Raw genomic sequence first — 21,016 nt, 5'->3', positions numbered from 1 at the left:
TATCGAAGAGTGGTTATACACACAACAAATCACATAGTATGTTCTTAAGGAGCACATGATAAATTACATATATAGTTGTAGATTAGCAACTACGAGATGATAAGATTTGAAGAAGGTGGATTTATGACTCATAGACAAGTCATACACATAGGAAAATAACTAATTCTAGAATCACACCTAGGGACTCACAATGACAACTCATAATAACCTAAAAAACATGGAAGAATTACTTCCAATACCCTCCCTTAATCATTACATGTAACAAATATAAAAAAAACACATTACAACAATAAATGAATCTTTGTCATATTTGTCTGATATGGTCATCAATAGAACTAAAATCTCATAGTTTCCGCTCTTTTCTTACCACACTTTTGATATTCCCACTTGATTTGTTTAAGAAATAACTGTTTTAGACTATCATTAACGTACTTTGCAGAATTAACGCTTCTCAACCTCGTAGAGTGCAACGAGTCAATCTCGATACTAAGCCATCCTATGTAACTGCCACCATCTATTGAATCCATGACACTTCAAAGCCTTGATCAATTATCTAGGATAACATTTTGGTTACAAAATGTCCTCATGAGACAATTCTACAACTTGAACTAGTGTAAGATAACCTGTACTAACGCTCTCGGAGCATGATGGATCACATCATATTGACCTTATTAAGAACTACTTCTAACTAATTCTCTCAGATTATGACGAGTCACATTATTCTATTCAATAGTTGGCCCATTATTTTTGGTTTTGGATCAATTTTATTTTTTCACAATATAATAACATACTACAATTACAGATCACACCAAACAATTTTATGATGTAACAAAATACCAAAAACGTACTCAGACAAAACCAATGCATTTTATTTAATCTATGCAAATCCTGATTAAACCAACGCTCACTGTGAAAACTCTAGCAACAACATCATATCATTTATGACAGGTCCTAACCTTGCCTCCATAGCCTTCCTTGTGACGTTTTATTGAGGTATGGCCAATAATGTTCAGTTTGTAGAGTCTGGCTTTGGAAGACATTGATCTCCATGGGAATCCCCTCTGGACTTAAAATATATATTTGCAAATTATTGCATTGCCCCAAACAGTTTGGCCCTTTGATTTTATGGCCAGAGAGAGATCTGTCACAGACTCCCTAGTTTGATGTCGAGCTTGGTTTTTCATTTGACTTTTCCGAAGGCACGACATGGCCATCTCTGACATGGATCCAGGATCCACCCCAAAATCATGGAGAATGTGGTAACCTTGATGTGAAGAAGTCATTTTCCAACATCCTTTATCATTAGCTGCAACATACGGGGCTGCATGTGTTTGTTGACGTGGGTGAATTTGAGTTGGAGAATTACTTTCCAAAAAAAATACATCACGCCATTTGTTTTCCTTCTGTTCACATCTTCGTTTCCTTTGCTTCATGTTGGGAGCCGATACCATGCTATAAATTAGAGAGATGTCAAAGAGCGATTATACACACAACAAATCACACACTATGTTCTTATTGAGCACATAATAAATTATATATATAGTTATAGATTACCAAATTCTAGATGTTAAGATCCGAAAAAGGTGGATCTATGACTCATAGAAAATTCATACATATAGGGAAACTTCTAGAATCACAGCTAGGGACTCACAATGATAAAACACAATAACCTAAAACACATGGAAGCATTACTTCCAATAACACAAACTTAGTCTATGTGTCTTCCAGACAATTTAGCGCACATCCTTTTCCATGTAATTACAATGAACAAATGTCCCTCTTTTCAATGCCCCACAACCATATCGAGCCCCTAATTTTGCGTATGGATGGTGTGGCCAAATGGTATCTAACCTCAAAAATTGGCTTTAAAGGTGTAATAGAATCGTACTGTTGTAAGCGATTAGCTGTGTCTGTAAAGTAATAACATCACTCACCAATATATATATATATATATAGATATATAACCTTTGTCTATGAACTAATCAACATCGCTAACTAGGATACATATATATGTGATTTTTTTTCTAAGTTGACAGATGATTTCATATGACATGATCAATTTAACTAATTTATATTTATATACATTAAATTTTTAAAATATAATTCGATCTCCAAGTCAACATAAATGCAATGGCTCTGGCAAATCAATTAAAATAAAAATAAACTAAAGAAATATTAAATCTGAAATGATCAATTTAACTCATTTATGTTTATATGCATTAAATATTTAAAATATTTAAAAATTTACCATAAATATATATATATTAATAATAATAATAAACATACAAATAATCTTTGTTTATCAAAACCCTTCCATTATACCTAAACAAAAAACCCTTTAATTTCCTTTAAAAAAAACACCTTCCATCCAAGCCCTTCCGCTTCCGTTATACCTAAACAATAAAACATTCCATCAAAGCCCTTCCGCTTCCGTTATACCTAAAGAAGAAAACATTCCATCAAAGCCCTTCCTTTGACCAGGGAAACTACGACAACAGTTAGAAAGACCACCATTGGTTGTGAGGAAAGCCACAACAACTAAGATCAGGAGATATTTGTTTTTGCATATGTAGGGAGGAAAGCTTAATGATGTTTGTGTACCCGGAATTCAATTTTATGCCAATGTTTATGACTTTTATTTATAAGAAATTCATTTTTACGCTCGGTTAAATCGATCTAAATCTAATAAATTTTAGGTGTAATGAATTAATCATCGTGCTTCTTTTACCCTAATTTCTTACGACACTATTTGTATTCTTTTAATTATTAATATTTTTAATTTTTTTATATTTTAAAAACATGGTTACTTCCGACATATTCGGTAAAACAAAATCTCATCACATGTGTGTATATTACTTTACAATTTTTATAATTAGATTTTATGTGGAAATATTTTTCTTTGTTGGATTGAGGTGGGCAAACAATGTTCACCCACCAATCAAAAGCTTTCATTTTTGTCCTTCAAGCCAATAAAAATATGACACATGGCACGAATGGAGTGGATCACTTTGCCTACATGCCCACCATTTAGTTATGGCCTCTACCACCCGACGCCTCTGTAGTTCCACCACCTCTACCTCGCGCTTCTCCGACCCAGCATCCCAACTCCCGCCTGCCTAAAATCTACCCTTTGAAGACCTCAACCCGATGTCGTTCCTTAGAGTCAAGTTGGGGCAGCGATCCAACTCCCGCTTGCATAAAATCTGCCCTTTGAAGCCCTCAACCTGACGTCGTTCTTAAGAGTCAAGTTGGAGCAGCGACCCAACTCCCGCTTGTATAAAATATTCCCTTTGAAGCCCTCAACCCGACGCCATTCCTCGGAGCTGAGCCGGAGGGGTTCCTTAGAGTTGAGCCGCAGTAACAGCAAGAGGAGGGTTCCCTCCGTCTTCTCATACCTATTAACTCCAGACACCTTGGGTTCCCCTTCTCATTGCACGTTCTTTTGCATATAAGGCAACCTCTGAGTCGGCTCGAGCATTACAGAATCACAGCAATCATCGAGAAAGCTTTCAATGTCGAGTTCGTATCCGGCCATGGATTCTTACGATAACTTCACCAGGAACGATAACTATTACGGGGGTAATGCAGCGAATTACTCGACGGCGATGACCATTGGCAGGAAAATCATGATTGTCGCCATTCTATTTCTGTTCGCGGTCGTTCTCTTCGTTTTCGGTTTACAGATCTACGCGCGCTACTTCTTGTGGCGCAGGGGTTCTTTCCGACGCCGTCGTCTTGACTTTATTGAACAGCAGGATCCCCCGAGGCTCCAAAGAGTCGGCCTCAGCAAGTCAACTATATAAGTGATTCCTGTTTTCGTCTATCAATCACAGAATCAAAAAGAGGGGCTCGAATGCGTCATTTGTTTGTACGAATTTGAGGAGCACGAGAAGGCGAGACAACTCCCTAAATGCCACCACAACTTCCACATCGATTGCATCGACATGTGGCTCCACTCGCACTCGACTTGTCCACTGTGTCGAACTAATGCCCTGCCCGACACGGTCGCCGATTATGTCGTGGTTCTAGTAGGCAATAAGGACACAACGTCGGCGGGCACCTCTGAAACAAATCATCAGGTGTCGCTGCCCACCGTTTCAGAGAGAAACGCATCGATTTCCATGGAATCCGACCTCTTCCCTTCGTGCAGACATGAAGAGGTTCTGCAGTCTCCAACTTATCCCACCCACATGCTTTTCTGGGCAACCCAAAACAGGGTTTCTTCCATGTCGAACTTCGTGGTCTTCGACCAAGGGGCGACATCGACTTCTCGTAAAACCCTCGACAAAATCATCATTGATATACCCCGAAGAATGGACAGTTTTTCTTCTCCCAGGCTACTCTGCAGCGATGACCAACAGATGTTTTCGCCAACTGGGCAATCGCTTAAATCCCCCAGCATTCGGCTCCGTTCATTCAAAAGGCTCTTAAGCAAAGGCAAGAAGGTCATTCCACCGAGTCCAGATGATGGTAGAAATATTCACATTGAGCAAGGGGATTCATCCGAGAGCCAAGGATAGTTGAAAGCTAGGGTTTATTGGTTTCTACTTCAATGAGGATTACCATTGGAGGAATTGTGTAAATATGCTAGTCATAGAGTTGTTGCAAAACTTTGCTCTACCAAGGATTGATATTACAACCGATATGGATGGTGGAATACAGTGGTTGTATTCTCTATAAAACGAGGGGTATTTCTTATCTCTATGTCTAGTTGTCTCACAAGGTGATTTTGTGTACGCCAAATAGCCGTCCATGTCATGACCTAATTTGGGTTGGCTCTTGTTGCTGATGAATCACCAACTAGACTCTTCTCTTGGGAATGAGGACCCAACAACACCCTAGGCCTTGGAAGGGTCTTGAGGCTTTCCACTTTGAAGCCCAAACCCCTTGCAGAGAGTGGGTACTATGGTGGGTACTTGGTTCCTTTTCATTATTGAAATTAATAATCAGCACTGCTACTTGTTGTGTTTTGTATGTATTATTTTGAAAGGAAGCATTACATAGCATTGAACAAAGCTCTCAAACATACCCAGGATATGAAAAATCTTAGTCTAGAAAACATAATATATGCTCAAGCTTATAACAATGGCTTATGAGTAAATATATGGCTTATGAGTAAGTACATGAAATCGTGGGATGCATAAATGTCTAGTTTGGGGGTTTGGTATTTTTTCCAATATGTCATCTAGATTGATTTCTTTGCATTTTATGCAGTATATGAATTTCATGTTATTACAGGTTGTGACCACCATAGTGGGGAGGGAAAAATATCTATTCCTACACTTCCTACCTTTGAACAATCTTCACAAGTAAGTGATAATGATGTTTTGGTCTATTGCTGGAAATTTGCAACTGTGGAGGTCAAATATATTCATTCATAACATTTTATTATAAGTTGTGTACATAGTATTGGGAAGGGACAAAGCTCTATTCCTATAATTCATACCTTTGGAAAATATTTACAAATCATTATGGTGTTTTGGTCTAGTTCTTGAAATTAGGTTCACAACTCTATTTCTACACTTCCCACCTCTGAACAATCTTTACAAGTCATAATGGTGTTTTGGTCTAGTTCTTGAAATTTTTAACTATGGAGGTCAAACATATTCTTGATGGGATGATTTTCGTTAGCTATGATGTCTTTGTCTTGTCAAAATTTTAAAATGTAGTAATGATCTTTAGTGAGGCTGACACTCTTCTGTAAGTAACCAGCCACAATGCAGGGTCGCCACAATAGAAATTAATTATAGATGCATCACTACAATTAAGCTTAAATTTTGGTATATGTAAAAATTACACCATGTTGTACAACATTTAACAAAAAACATTTAACAAAAAACAATAGATTAACGGTTCAACCCCTTACAAAACTAAAACATGCAAGGATTCTTAGCACTCTATAAGTGTACAGAGCATTGTCTACACCTTTGTGAACCTTCCCAAAACAGTCTCTATTATAACCCAGAGGCATGCAAGCACTCATAAAACTTCTTGTACTTCTGCCGAAAGAAGAATTAAAGCATTTTAAAAAATTACTAGTATATTTAAGGACTCTACAGATCCACAAACTTTCCTAGGAACTCAAAATTCAAAAACAACTACAATCTCCTCTATGTATAAAACATCATGAATAGAAAGTATAGCCAATGAGAACTTCATATCCATAACATCATGGCATTATATCTAAAGCATAAGTTCTCATAGGGCTCTGTTAAATGTGTAATTTCAACGCAGCCGAAAACCACCAAACAAAACCACAAACCGGCTGAAGGGATATCGCACCGCTTTTCCGAAAAGGTTGTTTCCGTAAGGAAGGCTCCGAACACATTCACTTGCTGCCACGCGTCCCATGTACGAACGCCCAAAACCACTTTCCCCGGACGGTAAAAGTCGTTTGGTTTGCCGGAGGAGGGTGTGCGAACCACGTTGGATCAGCCAAGTGATCTGGGCGCGTGATCTCAGCCGTTGACTCTCCGAAGTTGCCCTCCGCCCGCGTCAAATCAAGTTTCTGCGTGGAGTAAAAGGTTGACCGCCGTAGGAAGAATTAATGGTTTTATTGGTTGGTCGTAGTTTTTAGGTGGAGGCTTTATTGAGAGGATGGGCATACGTCCCATATTTCTTATATGTCTTTAATATAGTTATGGGAACGTTTTTTTTTATATGTTTTTTATTTGTGCATGCTGCCATACGTTAAATGAAAATGCTTTACGTGTAGTTTTTTTTGAGTGTAGTTTTTTTTTTGCTTAGTGTGTTGTGAGTGGTGGCTACGCACGAGAGTGCTATTATCTTTTTGTATATGCACAGCAATGCTGTAGTGTTTTTCGGGCATTGAAAAACAGAGGTATGTTTTGAAAAACTATTTATGTAATATCCACAGCAGTGGAAAATCTGTGAGAGCAGCAGAGTAGTTTTTTTTGTAATTCCCTCTTTGCACAGAGGAAGAAATATGTAACAGAGTTTCAGTTTTAAATTAATAGAAATGTGTTGTGACTGTGTAATGCTGTGTTCTGAGTGTGTTTGTTTTTTAAGAGGTTGTCTGCAAAAGATCCTGGACAGAGTAAACAGAGCATTGTCTCTGTGGTGAATATTTTTATTTGGTTTTGGTATTTCTCCATTTAAAAATACCCAACAGTGGTATCAGAGCAGGCTTAGGCTCTTTAAAGAAGTTAAAGAAGCTGAAGGGAGAAGGTTGTTGCTGCAGCAAAACCTCTCAGGCAGACAGAAGACTCAGACAGCGAAGGATTCAGGTATTCCCCAAAAGCATTTCTCTTGTTATTGCTAAAGACAGTCAGTTTTTAAAAAAAATCACAGTCAAGGATTTAAAACCATAGTTCAAGATGCAAGGAATGGCAAGCACAAGCATGGGTATGTTCAACACCCAGCTCCCACACTTTAATGGGAAGAACTATGACTACTGGTCTATAACCATGAGAGCTTTGTTCATCGCTCAAGATATATGGGAACTAGTAGAATATGGGTTTGAGGAACCAGCAGATGAAACTGAGTTCAATGCATTAACTCAGGGAGAGAAGGATCAGCTGAAGCTCAATAGGAAGAAGGATGCAAAGGCCATTGTCTTGTTGTATCAAGCAGTGGACCAGAGTATATTCCCAAGGATAGCAGCAGCTACAACATCACATGAAGCATGGCAAACTCTCAAGACAGCCTATCAAGGCATGGAGAGAGTGAAGACAGCAAAATTGCAAATGCTGAGAAAGGATTTTGAAAACTTGAACATGAAGGAGTCAGACAACATTGAATCATTCTTCACTCATGTGATTGGTGTAATTACACAAATGAGAACTCATGGAGAAACAATTGAAGATAGAAGAATAGTGGAGAAAATATTGAGGGTCTTACCCTCAAGGTTCGATGCCATAGTCACCACCATTGAAGAGACAAAGGATCTTTCAAACTATTCAGTTGATGAGCTGCATGCATCTCTGATGACTCATGAGCAGAGGTTGAGTAGGAATGAAAACTCATCCCTTGAGCAAGCCTTCAAGACCCAGATGTCCTTTGGAAGAGGAAGAGGTCAAGGAAGTGGAAACAGAAGAGGAAGAGGCAGAAGCCAGAACAGAGGTGGAAGGAACAACCCATCAAATGCACAAGGAAGAGGCAGCAATCCAAATCAGAACCAAGGTCAAGGCAGCAGCCAACAAAGAGATCAGTATCATGCTCAAGGACAAAGGTATGATAAATCTAATGTTCAATGCTATTATTGCAAAAAGTATGGACATTATGCTAGTGATTGTAGAAAGAAACAGCATGATATGAACAGCAGACAAAATGCAAATGTTACAAGAGAAAACAGCAGTCAAGAAAATGTCCTGTTAGCTTGTAACATGGCTGAAACACATAGTGAAGACATATGGTTTTTAGACTCAGGTTGCAGCAACCATATGATAGGGAATATAGCCCTCTTTTCAGCCTTAAATCAGAATTTGAAATCAGAGGTCACACTAGGAACTGATAGTAAAGTGTCTGTTATGGGAAAAGGGGAGGTAAAAATATTTACAAAACAAGGAGAAAGGAAAACCATAGCAGATGCCTACTATGTCCCCGGAATGAGATGTAACCTATTGAGTGTTGGACAGCTTATCCAAAAGGGTTACAATGTTTACTTTGTAAATGATGTGTGCACCATCATGGACATACCACCCAGCAAAAGATGCATTGCTGAAGTGAAGATGACAAGGAACAGGATGTTCCCTCTCCGGATCCGGGCAGACTTGAAGAACAAGAAGGAAATGGCAGCAGTCACCCAAGAGGCCTTCCAAAGCGTGCCAAAGGATGAAAACTGGTTATGGCACTTGAGATTCGGGCATCTAAATTTTGGAGGTCTAAACTTATTGAGCAGAAAAGGAATGGTAAGAGGATTACCATTGATAGAGAAGCCGGACAGCCTTTGTGAAGGTTGTATATTGGGCAAACAACATAGAGAGAGTTTTCCATCAGGGAAAAGCATAAGGGCAAAGGTACCCTTAGAGATTATCCACTCAGATTTGTGTGGACCAATGCAAGCTCCATCATTAGCAGGCAGCCTATATTTCTTGACATTCATTGATGATTTTACAAGAAAGACTTGGATATATTTCCTCAAGAACAAAAGTGAAGTCTTTGAAAAATTCCAAAACTTCAAAGCACTTGTGGAGAACCAAAGCGGGCTGCACATAAAAGTATTGAGAACTGATAGAGGAGGTGAGTATATCTCCAATGAATTCCTAAAGTTTTGTAGAGAAAATGGAATTCATAAACAGTTTACAGCCAGGTACACCCCACAGCAAAATGGAGTTGCTGAAAGGAAGAACAGGACCATCATGGATATGGCAAGGAGCATGTTGAAGGCAAAGCATTTGCCAAATGAGTATTGGGCTGAAGCTGTACATTGTGCAGTTTATATTTTGAACAGGTGTCCTACAAAAGCAGTCATGAACAAAGTGCCAGAAGAGGCATGGAGTGGGAGAAAGCAAGGAGTCACCCACATGAGAGTTTTTGGGTGTGTGGCCTATGCACACATTCCGGATCAGCTAAGGAGGAAGTTGGACAGCAAAGGGGAGAAATGCATCTTCATTGGATACAGTGATGAATCCAAAGCCTACAGGTTGTACATTCCATCTACCAAGAAGTTCTTTGTCAACAGGGATGTTCAGTTCATTGAAGAGGAAGCTTGGGATGGAAGCATAGAGAAAACAGTGAACATTAAAAGCTGTTTGCCTCATGATGAAGATGAAGAGGAGGTGGCTGAAATGAATCCCCAAACAGCAGCACCAACACAAGAACAGCAAGGTACACCATTGAGGATAAATGAAAGTGCTTCTCCAAGCACACCACAAGGAGGAAATTCAAGTGCATCTTCAAGCACTTGCACACCAAGTGAAAGAGGTAAGAAGTTTAGAAATCTAAGTGAAATTTATGATGAAGGAATGAATTCCTTATTTGCCTTGTATTGTCATGTTGATGATCCTATTCATTTCGAGGATGCAATCAAAGATAGGAAATGGATAGAAGCTATGGATGAGGAAATGAATGCCATAGAAAGAAACAAAACATGGGATTTGGTTGAGCTACCAAAAGGCAAAGAAGTCATTGGTGTGAAATGGGTCTACAAGACCAAGAGCAATGCTGAAGGCAAGATTGAAAGGCATAAAGCAAGGCTGGTTGTCAAAGGCTACAAGCAGCAGTATGGGAGAGATTATGAGGAGACTTTCGCACCGGTTGCAAGAATGGAAACCGTGAGAGCAGTGCTGTCCATAGCAGCTCAAAACAAATGGAAAGTCTACCAAATGGACGTGAAGTCAGCATTCCTAAATGGAGTGTTAAAAGAAGAGGTGTACATTGAACAGCCTCTCGGCTATGAGAAGAAAGGAGAAGAGCACAAAGTGTGCAAATTGAAGAAAGCTCTTTATGGGCTGAAGCAAGCGCCAAGAGCATGGTACAGCAGGATAGATTCATATCTATTGGAGAATGAATTTGACAAATGTGAAGGAGAACCCACAGTCTACATCAAGGAAAAGGATGGTAAAATTTTAATTGTTGTCTTGTATGTAGATGATGTTATTTTCACTGGAAATGATATTTATCTTATTGAGAATTTTAAATCAGTCATGAAGAATGAATTTGAAATGACTGACATGGGTTTCTTGAGATACTTCTTAGGCATAGAAGTAGATCAAAATGAAAAAGGAATTTTTATATCTCAAGCAAGATATGTAAATCAAGTTTTGGGCAGATTTAACATGCAAGAGTGCAAGGCAGCAATCACTCCCACAGTAATGGGATTAAAGCTCAGCAGAGAGGACAACAGCAAGGATTTTGATCCTAGCTTGTATAAAAGCATTGTGGGCAGCCTTATGTATTTAAGAGCAACTAGGCCTGATTTAATGTATGCTGTTAGTTTAATTTCCAGATTTATGGAGAGGCCAAAGGAGGCACATTGGCAAGCAGCAAAGAGAATTTTGAGGTATGTCAAAGGTACCAAAATGTTTGGAATTCTATATCATGCCTCAGAACATTCAGATTTGGTTGGGTACACAGATAGCGATTGGGCTGGAAGTGTAGATGATCGGAAGAGCACTTCCGGTTATGTTTTCAATATGGGTTCAGGAGCCATTTCATGGGCTTCTAAGAAGCAATCCATTGTAGCACTATGTACAACAGAGGCAGAATATGTGGCAGCTATAGCAGCAGCATGTCAGGCAGTATGGATGAGAAGAATGTTGAGAAGCTTAGGCCAAGAGCAGGCAAAAGCAACAGTGGTCTTTTGTGACAATAGCTCAGCTATTGCCTTGTCAAAGAATTCAGTATTTCATAAGAGAACGAAACACATCGACACAAGGTTTCACTACATCAGAGAGTTAGTGAACAATGGAGAAATTGTCCTAGAACATTGCAGGACCCAAGAACAGGTTGCGGACATCTTGACAAAGCCGCTGGATCAGAAAAGCTTTGAATTTTTGAGGAAGTGTCTGGGTATGACCGAATGCCCAGTTGTTGAAATTAAAGGGGAGTGTTAAATGTGTAATTTCAACGCAGCCGAAAACCACCAAACAAAACCACAAACCGGCTGAAGGGATATCGCACCGCTTTTCCGAAAAGGTTGTTTCCGTAAGGAAGGCTCCGAACACATTCACTTGCCGCCACGCGTCCCATGTACGAACGCCCAAAACCACTTTCCCCGGACGGTAAAAGTCGTTTGGTTTGCCGGAGGAGGGTGTGCGAACCACGTTGGATCAGCCAAGTGATCTGGGCGCGTGATCTCAGCCGTTGACTCTCCGAAGTTGCCCTCCGCCCGCGTGGAGTAAAAGGTTGACCGCCGTAGGAAGAATTAATGGTTTTATTGGTTGGTCGTAGTTTTTAGGTGGAGGCTTTATTGAGAGGATGGGCATACGTCCCATATTTCTTATATGTCTTTAATATAGTTATGGGAACGTTTTTTTTTATATGTTTTTTATTTGTGCATGCTGCCATACGTTAAATGAAAATGCTTTACGTGTAGTTTTTTTTTAGTGTAATTTTTTTTTGCTTAGTGTGTTGTGAGTGGTGGCTACGCACGAGAGTGCTATTATCTTTTTGTATATGCACAGCAGTGCTGTAATGTTTGTCGGGCATTGAAAAACAGAGGTATGTTTTGAAAAACTGTTTATGTAATATCCACAGCAGTGGAAAATCTGTGAGAGCAGCAGAGTAGTTTTTTTTGTAATTCCCTCTTTGCACAGAGGAAGAAATATGTAACAGAGTTTCAGTTTTAAATTAATAGAAATGTGTTGTGACTGTGTAATGCTGTGTTCTGAGTGAGTTTTTTTTTTAAGAGGTTGTCTGCAAAAGATCCTGGACAGAGTAAACAGAGCATTGTCTCTGTGGTGAATATTTTTATTTGGTTTTGGTATTTCTCCATTTAAAAATACCCAACAGGCTCAACAACAGTGTCACAGCATCTCAAGCTACAGTCTTTTGTTTGAATGAAAGCGTAATGAACATAAGTTTTAACGGCCAGACCATCAGGGCATTATATCTAAAGCATGAGTTGTCACAGTGCTCAACAACACTGTCACAACATCTCAAGCTACAGTGTTTTGTTTGAATGAAAGCGTCATGAACATAAGTTTTAAGGGCCAGACCAGTAAGAACAATTTTTTCTACAACATATCACAAGAGATTGGAATTTAAAAAGAGACCCACCCTTCAAATTTGACTGTTTTCACTCCTTCCCACCTGTTTTCATAGGTTTAACAAAAAATATCGACGGTTTTACAAATTTTGTAACTGTGTTCTACGGGAAATCACCCTATGATGGGAAATTTTCCCTTCAAATTCCATCCCTTCACACCTTTGTGTCACAAACAAGAATTCTCACATCATTCAATCAAAAAACTGAAAGTATAGACCCCTTACAATGAGTATAGACCCCTTACAATGAGGAAAGGGAGCACTCTTTGCAATCTATAGATTTGCCTGGAGTAAAACTTCAAGGAAGCATTGCGTAAAATGAACATTATTTATAGAGGTATACAGGTCCTAAGATCTGCAAATCCATATTATCACTAGAACTTCCTATAGGTTTGCGCAAAAGAGGACTAAACTATTTTCAAAAATGTCAAAAATATGCATTCTATCACAAAAATAAAAGGTCACCAGATCCAAAACCCTCCCAAGCCCTCCCAATATTCAACATTCAGATATGAGGTATCTTAAAGGTCACAAGATCCACAACCCTCCCAATCCTTCCCAATATTCAACATTCAGATATGAGGTATCTTTAGAAGAATACTACATTCTACAAACTTTTAAAGTTGAAACCTGCACAACATCAACTAATATAGGTTCACTTATATTAAGATCTAAGTAGTATTTCTTGCACAGCAGCAACTGACCCCAATGCGGCACCTAAAGTAGATATAGCTATGGTTGCCTGCACTCAATGAACATGCGAAGTGGCACTTGAAACTACAGAACTGCATATGCAAACTACGACATGAGAACTACTATCAATCCATTCACAATATCCCCCCAACAATGTATTGCTACAGACTCCCAAGCATGTCCAAACAAAAGATTGAATATTTCTGCCAGTAGTAACTAGTACATTGACCTCATTTCAAAACAATGACCACAGGTCCACATCCTTCCGCGTAGTTTCTTAAAAAAGAGAATATTACTTTCTTCCTCATATTAAAATAACAGTGTAAAATTGAAAATTGTAGAGCACCATTTTCACTGCTTTACGACTGTAACTCAAGCAAAGGTTGTCACAGTTATTTCATAGCATTGAACATCACAAATAGATTCCATCAGCAAACCAAAGTTCTTCAAACCGTATTCCTTCGATCAGGCCCTGCATTTAATTGGGAATAGACAAGATGATACGAAATGTTATAACTTATGAACAATCGACACAATCAGCTTCACCTACTTATAAATAGGCTGTAATATCAAATTGTTCAACCTGAATCTAGCAATCATCCAAATTACCACAAGCATTGAATTCCCAAATGTTTGCAAGGTGTGGATACATTTATCTACAGACAATTTCATTAGACTTCAGAGCCATAAGCTAATTATTAGTCCTTAGCCCAGCACCATATTAAACCTAATGTCATGTGAATTATTCATATACAACAACCTAGCCACCATACAAGAAGCCAACGACCAACCCCACACACAGAATTATGACCTTGGGTTGTGACATCAAAATAACCCAGCCTCTTATCAATAACAAGATGGATCATGATTATCTATTTTTGACCTCTAACAGATCATTTGAAACGAGAGGAAACTATTTGGATGTGACAGACATATTGAAATATGAGTTCAAATTTATCTTGATTTTTATCAATAACAAGATGGATCAAGATTCTCTATTTTTGACCTCTAACAGAAAAATTTGAAACCAGAGGAAAATATTGGATGTGACAAACATATTGAAATATGAGTTGTACGAGCTAAACAAACATATAAATTTCCTGAGTAATCTTCATACAATCATCTACAATATAACTAGTGAGAAAATCCATTTCCAGTTATACTTGATAGCATATGGATAACTAATCACAATAGAGGATATATGGATTCCAAACCATATTTGCATAAGATACAGTTGATCAATTTTCTATTTTTTTGGAAAATCCTTTCAAGTTTGTGTTACTAGAATGAACATTAATCTATTAATGTTATAATTAGTAAATAATAGTTACAATATAAAAAAAACCCTCAAAGGTTCATAAATCCCTATTTTCTTAACCTTTACAATTAACTTGGTGTCGAGATGGAGATGGTGAAAGTCAGTTTGACAACAAACATAAATGCCTCCCTCCATTTATTAGAGAGAATGGCTCATTTTCTTGGCCACCATGTCATTGACTTAATGGTAACATGGTACATAACCTAAAATTCTGGTATCTATTGCAAATTCTACTCTCTCAAGGATTGTTTTCATGACATATGTGCTCCGAGCTCATGGATAAACTTGTTGAGAATAGACTTACATGTTGATCTCTTCCTAATTTCTCGTCAAGCTAAGAGCAACATAACTCTCACCGCAGTTAAAGACATTGAGGAACAAAATCCTCTTCAATATGATTATGCTTCATGAACAAAACCCTACAACATTTATGAATATGCATCAACCGCAGTTAAAAACATTGAGGAAAAAAATCCTCTTCAATATGATTATGCTTCATGAACAAAACCCTACAACATTTATGAATATGCATCAAGAGCAAAAGGAGAGGTAAAGGATTGCAACTAACAACAGTAACTTGAGTAAATGAAACCCAAAATTGACTCAATCTTCTTCGACATAACTCATGCTTCCCCCTCGGACCAAAGTTGCCGAAGAAGGCACGTGGGCCTCATGCTAGGACCCACATTTCTTACCATGTTATTTTGTATATAAATATTAAATTTCAAGCACATTTTGAAAATAAAGTTTTTCTTTAATTTATTCAGAAGCAAAATGTGAAATATCAATTTTCCCAAAAATACTAGAGTAGTTTTTCTTTTATCAAAATAAAATAATAATAATGAGGGAACCTATGGAAACATGAACCACTAACAATTGTCTTCTTCTTTTCAAAACATTATCTCCTCATGCAAGGACCCAAGTTTCATTATATATATTAAATTTCAAGCACATCTTGGAAATAAAGCTTTTCTCTAATTTTTCAGAAGAAAAATGTGAAATATCATTTTTTTTCCAAAAATACTAGAGTAGTTTTACTTTTATCAAAATAAAATTACAGTAATGAGGGAACCTATTGAAACACAAATCACTAACAATCGTATTCTACCTTTATATACAAAATAAGATAGGTTAATTACCACCGGAAGCTAGAAAATAAAACTACAAGTTACAGTTGTCTTCTACTTTTCAAAACATTATCCCAAAATAAGATAGGTTAATTACCAAGGAAAACTAGAAAATAAAACTACAAGTTACAGGGCGACATGGACATAAAATTTTGGTGAGCATTAAGCGGCATGTACATAACATTTTGGTGAGCATTAAGATATAAATATAAAGTGAGTTTTGAAATATGAAATTTATGTACTTATTCTCTTGGAAAAATGTTTATATTGATTGAGAAAAAAATAAAATTTCAAATATATTGTAAATTATAAATACATTAACCATATTTATAAAAGAAATTATTATTTTTTATTTAATTTCATGTAAGTAATCATTTTTTATTTTTGTTATTATTAAAAACTTTCAAATTAATTTCATGTCAACATTGGAACACAAATTGAGAAGTTCCAACCAATATGGACTCATGCATTAATCTAGTAAATTATCAAATTTTTATTGTTTCTTTTGTTTATTTTCTACTATAAAAAAAATTAGAAACTAATTTCACGTAAACATTGGAATACAAATTCATAATTCCTAACAAAAAATGTACTCGTATCAAGTTATTAATGTCCATATATAAGAATATCTTAAAAAAAAAATCCTCATAAGTTAATGACACCACATAATTTCCTTTTTGCAGTAGCAAGTGAATAAAAACTTTAATACTTTCACATTGTTTTGTTGTTGTTTCTTTTTATATAATATTATTTGTATATGCTCACAAGGCTTCAAAATTCAAGTGGTTATTGTCTTTCAAAAGTTTTTTTAGCTTGTTGTAGAAAGGTATAAAAATTTAAAAATAAAAAAATCAAGCTTGATTTGAAAATTGTTTGTTTTTTTTTTCTCAATTGAAAAATTATTATATGTTCTATTTGTCTTTAAAAAATGAGGAAAGGGGTACAAGAAAGTGGGCTCTTGTTTTTTTTGGGATTTATTTTTGTTTTCCTAGGGGATTTTGGAGTGAGGTGAAAGACATACTAGAGAGTACTTAAAGAAAAAACTATTTATTGGATTTATTTGATTCACTCGAGATAACTAGATCTACATGTAACCTTGACACACTAGTACTAATTGGTTTTTTTTGTGGAATTTATTTTTGTTTCCCTAGGGGATTTTGGAGTGGGGTGAAAGACATAGCTGAGAGTACTTAAAGAAACAACTATTTATTGGATTTATTTGATTTACTGGAGACAACTAGATCTACATGTAACCTTGACACACTACCACTGGTTGGTGGAGTGCGGTGAAAGACATACCCAAGAGTACTTAAAGAAACAACTAATTATTTGATTTATTGGAGACTGCTAGACCTACATGTAACCTTGACACACTACGACTGGTTATACTTGGGACTACGAATGGTTATACTTGGGCTCGGACGGTTAGGGAGTCATTCCTAATTAGCTTGGAGATGAATTCAATGAGGCAAGCTCAACATGAACATCCAACTGAGTCAAATCAAATATTCTTCATTTTATTATTTTATTCATGTAAATGATTACCATGACATGTATAATGTGTTAAAACTCTCAAATAAAATTTACACACATATTAGTATCTTATAAATATGAAATTTTATATCTTCTAAAATGTTTATAAAATTTATTTGAATGAATGTAATAATAATTAGACTGAAACAGTATCAACATGTCTTTGCATTTTCTTTTATGCAAATGCTAATTTGTAACAATTCCAGACACAAGTCTACTTAACTTTATAGTAACATATGCTCGTTCTAAATGGTATATATCTCTTTTATTTCTATTTTCTATATTTCAATTAATTTAACAGGAAAATCACCTAACTAAAAAATATCTAAATTCCAGGGCAAATTTAGTTTCAGTATAACGTTATGAGATTCGCCATACTTGCTTCGATGAATTCAATTCCAATGGAATATGCTGGAAAAATTATATATAGATCAAACAAGATTTCGAACAACCCTCCATGACCCTCCTTCCAACGGCCCACGGGCACATATAGAATCTCAAGAAAATGATTGCTCTTACACTTACATGACTAAACATACTACTATGGAAGTAAGACCAAATGGGAGCTAACCCGTAAGATCTAATTTACAGTTATGAGAACACCGTATTGCAAGAGGAGATTATCTCTGTTTCTCAGACTAGGTTTGGTTGCCCTTAATGTTATATTACAATTTTATAATCTTTTATGCAATTAGTAATTTTTTTTTACACTTCACATTTTTTATATTGATTATATTAAAGAAAATATTTTATACTTGCACATTTTTTATATTAAAGGAAAGAATGCAGGGCAGCTCAGTGTTACATAGTAGTTTTATAAGCTTTATGAAAACAATATTTTTTAATATAATTCTTATTTTTAAGATTTTTTATTTTTTATAAATTATTTGTTATTATTATATTAATTAAAATATTATCATTTTTTTCTATATATTAAATTCATATAATTATTTAAACAAATTATTCACCAAATCACTTTAACTAATTTTTTAACAAATAACTTCATTAATTAAAAAAATATCAATTAAAATCTACAAAATTTCAATAATATTATTAAATATATTGTAAACCAATACCCAAAATTTCAATAATATTATTAAATATATTGTAAACAAATACCCCCGTAAGTCATCGGGTGAGGTCAATTGACGAGAGTAATGTTATAATGTAAGAAAGTAAAACGTCACATTGAAGTTTGAAATCCATCTGGGCTGAAGCAAAAATAATATGTACTCCAATAAATTATCGTAACTGTTTAAAATACCGTAACCGTATTATTATCTCCAATATATTGTCAACAACCATTCCAATAAAATACTTCAACGAACCATTTATATGTATGGCTTCAAAGGTCTGGAAAGGACAGTTCCGACACTAACAATACGACTCTGGACGGTCAGCCGAAACGGTAGCTAACCCCGAAGATCAACTTTAGAGATGTGAGAACAGCGTACCTTTGTTTCTCAGTTCATCAACATCACAGATCAGATCAGGGGAGGTAATGACTCAATACAGATGGTGAGGAAGACGGGGCCTGATGGCCGCCTCCAACGGCACAGCTCTATGCAGTGAAATGGCACGACCCTCATTCATGTCGACTCCTTCAATTCCTTCAGGAATGCTCCAATCGAAACTCTGCAACAGTCTTCCCACAGTAAGCAGAAGCATTCGCATGGCTACCCACATGCCCGGGCACGCCCTTCTCCCATAACCAAACGGTATATATTTGAAATCATGCCCATTCACGTCTACCGAACTGTTGATAAACCTTTCCGGCTCGAATTGTAGGGGGCGTTCCCACACAGCTGGGTCTTTGTGTATACCCCACGCATTCAACAGAAGCTCCGTGCCCTCCGGTATATAATACCCTCCCACTGTGCACGGGGCCGCTGCAACATGAGGAAGGAGCAGAGGCACCACTGGATAGAGACGTAAAGTCTCTTTCACGATCGCGTCCAAATACTTCAACTTCGGGAGATCCGATTCCTCCAAAACGCGCTCCCTTCCAACTATGACGTCCAGCTCCTCCCGTGCCCTTTTCAGCACATCCGGGCGTTGCAGCAGCGTTGCCATAGCCCATTCCGTTGTGTTAGCGTAGGTATCCGTTGCTCCGATCATCATGCTCTGCAAAATAAAACACATCTCAGTTACAAGGCTTCCTAAAAACTTTACCAATTTCAAAGAAGGTAAAACAGGCCCCCATATGATGAGAGGGCTAAAACTGGCTTGATGTTGAAAGGGTACTGACTATAGCAGTGGCCTTGACAATGGCATCTTCGCTGCAAAAATCTTTGGCTTTGTCCACCAACTGTTCAAGCACATCTATCAGACTTTCGTCATTCTCCTTCTTCATACAAAGGCGGCTGTTCTCTATCACTCTCTGCAAAAACTCGTCCCTTCGCCTGTGTAACTTCTTCATCGCCCGCTCGCAGCCCTGGAGATCCAGCCATCTAAGGAATGGAATATAATCCCCCAAATTAAACGCTCCCAGCAGCTCGCTAGTGCTGACGGTAATTATCTTTTTAAATTCTTCCACCTCTTCCTCGCTGCCCAGGTAGCTTTTGCGAGTGAGGATTAATCTCACCATAATATCAAATATTAGCTCCACCACAATCTCTCTCACGTTCACAACAGCCGAAGCCTCGCGTTCCCTAATTCCTATCTGCGTGCATCTCTCGAACAATCCACGCACAAACTTTGACATCTCCTCTGTTCGAATATTGATGGACGCCTCCACTCTGGAAGGAGATAGAAGGTGCAACGTGCAGATCCTGCGCAGTTTTTGAGACCGGCGGTCATATGGATCAAGGCCAAGCAGTTTACAATCGTAACCCAAATGCTCGGCTCCCGCAGACCGTGGCCTGGAGGCGAAGTTCATGTCGTGCGTGGTGAGACACTCCTTGGCTAGCTCCCATGAGGTGACTACCAGGACATTGCGAGACCCGAATTTGAGGAGGATGATGCTCCCATAGGTCTGGGCCAGATGGTAAAGCGTCTGATGAAGAGGTCGCTTCGCGTCGAGCAAATGGAGGTGTCCAATAATGGGCCACGCAGTAGGCCCCGGAGGCATGCTCAGATTGTGCCCCGCCTTGTGGAATAGTAGGAATTTAGTGTAGTGACATATTGCGAGCAGGGTGATCGCAGCAATGGCCACCATGAGACAGCCCTCCATAAAATCGAGCGTTCGTTCCATTCTCGTCTGTGAACGAATGTGTGAACCAGCCACATAAATTTATAATCTCTGAATATAGCGAATGGCGTCATAATTATGCCATCTCACTTTCTCTAGATTACTCCACTGTAGACTAAATTCCTAATTCAGGAAGTTTTGGACAAAGAAAATGAAACAGTAATTTCTGTCAGTCTTCAATTCTAATAATTATAAAATACTTCAATAATAAAGGTTTACAATTGGATGGGTGGCCACCAACAAATCTGTGTCTTATCTTCTCATCTGCTTGTCTCCGTTACTGTATCTAAATAAAGGTAAAGATGAGCTTTCAACATAATTTTTTTACATCAAACTCAAATACATACCAGTCAGGTATAGGGTAAAAGCTATAATGGAAGGAGTGTAAGACTGAGGGTTGCTACTTAATTTTTTATTTTTTCAATGTAAAAAGTAATTAATAGTTATTTATTAACTTAAACATTATTGTTATCGTTATTATTTTGT

The 21,016-nt window shown here is 37.5% G+C and overlaps 1 protein-coding gene and 1 pseudogene across 1 annotated transcript; one reads left to right on the top strand and one right to left on the bottom strand.

Annotated features, from left to right (window-relative positions):
- The first annotated feature begins 3,533 nt into the window (after positions 1 to 3,533).
- On the top strand, positions 3,534 to 4,520 carry LOC149229241 (RING-H2 finger protein ATL2-like; annotated as a pseudogene).
- Positions 4,521 to 18,626: 14,106 nt separating this feature from the next.
- On the bottom strand, positions 18,627 to 20,580 carry LOC149229240 (flavonoid 3'-monooxygenase CYP75B137-like). The gene is made up of 2 exons (XM_089375795.1): positions 19,589 to 20,580; positions 18,627 to 19,464 (listed from the first exon to the last, which is right to left on the bottom strand). The coding sequence occupies exons 1-2, from the start codon at positions 20,531 to 20,533 to the stop codon at positions 18,847 to 18,849; spliced, it is 1,563 nt and encodes a 520-aa protein (XP_089231921.1). The 5' UTR covers positions 20,534 to 20,580; the 3' UTR covers positions 18,627 to 18,846.
- Between the last annotated feature and the right edge of the window lie 436 nt (positions 20,581 to 21,016).

This window comes from Pinus tabuliformis, chromosome J (genome assembly GCF_031772625.1).
Source record: "Pinus tabuliformis cultivar Carrire ecotype Pingquan chromosome J, CPIR1, whole genome shotgun sequence".
In the NCBI taxonomy this organism is placed as follows: Eukaryota; Viridiplantae; Streptophyta; class Pinopsida; order Pinales; family Pinaceae; genus Pinus; species Pinus tabuliformis.
The sequence above is the reverse complement of the archived record's forward strand: the minus strand, read 5'-3'. Positions and strand labels throughout refer to the sequence as shown.

Coding starts and splice junctions, on each gene's coding strand:
- LOC149229240 (XM_089375795.1), bottom strand. CDS start 20,533: ATGGAACGAACGCTCGATTTTATGGAGGGCTGTCTCATGGTGGCCATT. Junction 19,465..19,588: donor TTGTCAAGGCCACTGCTATA/GTCAGTACCCTT, acceptor TTTATTTTGCAG/AGCATGATGATCGGAGCAAC.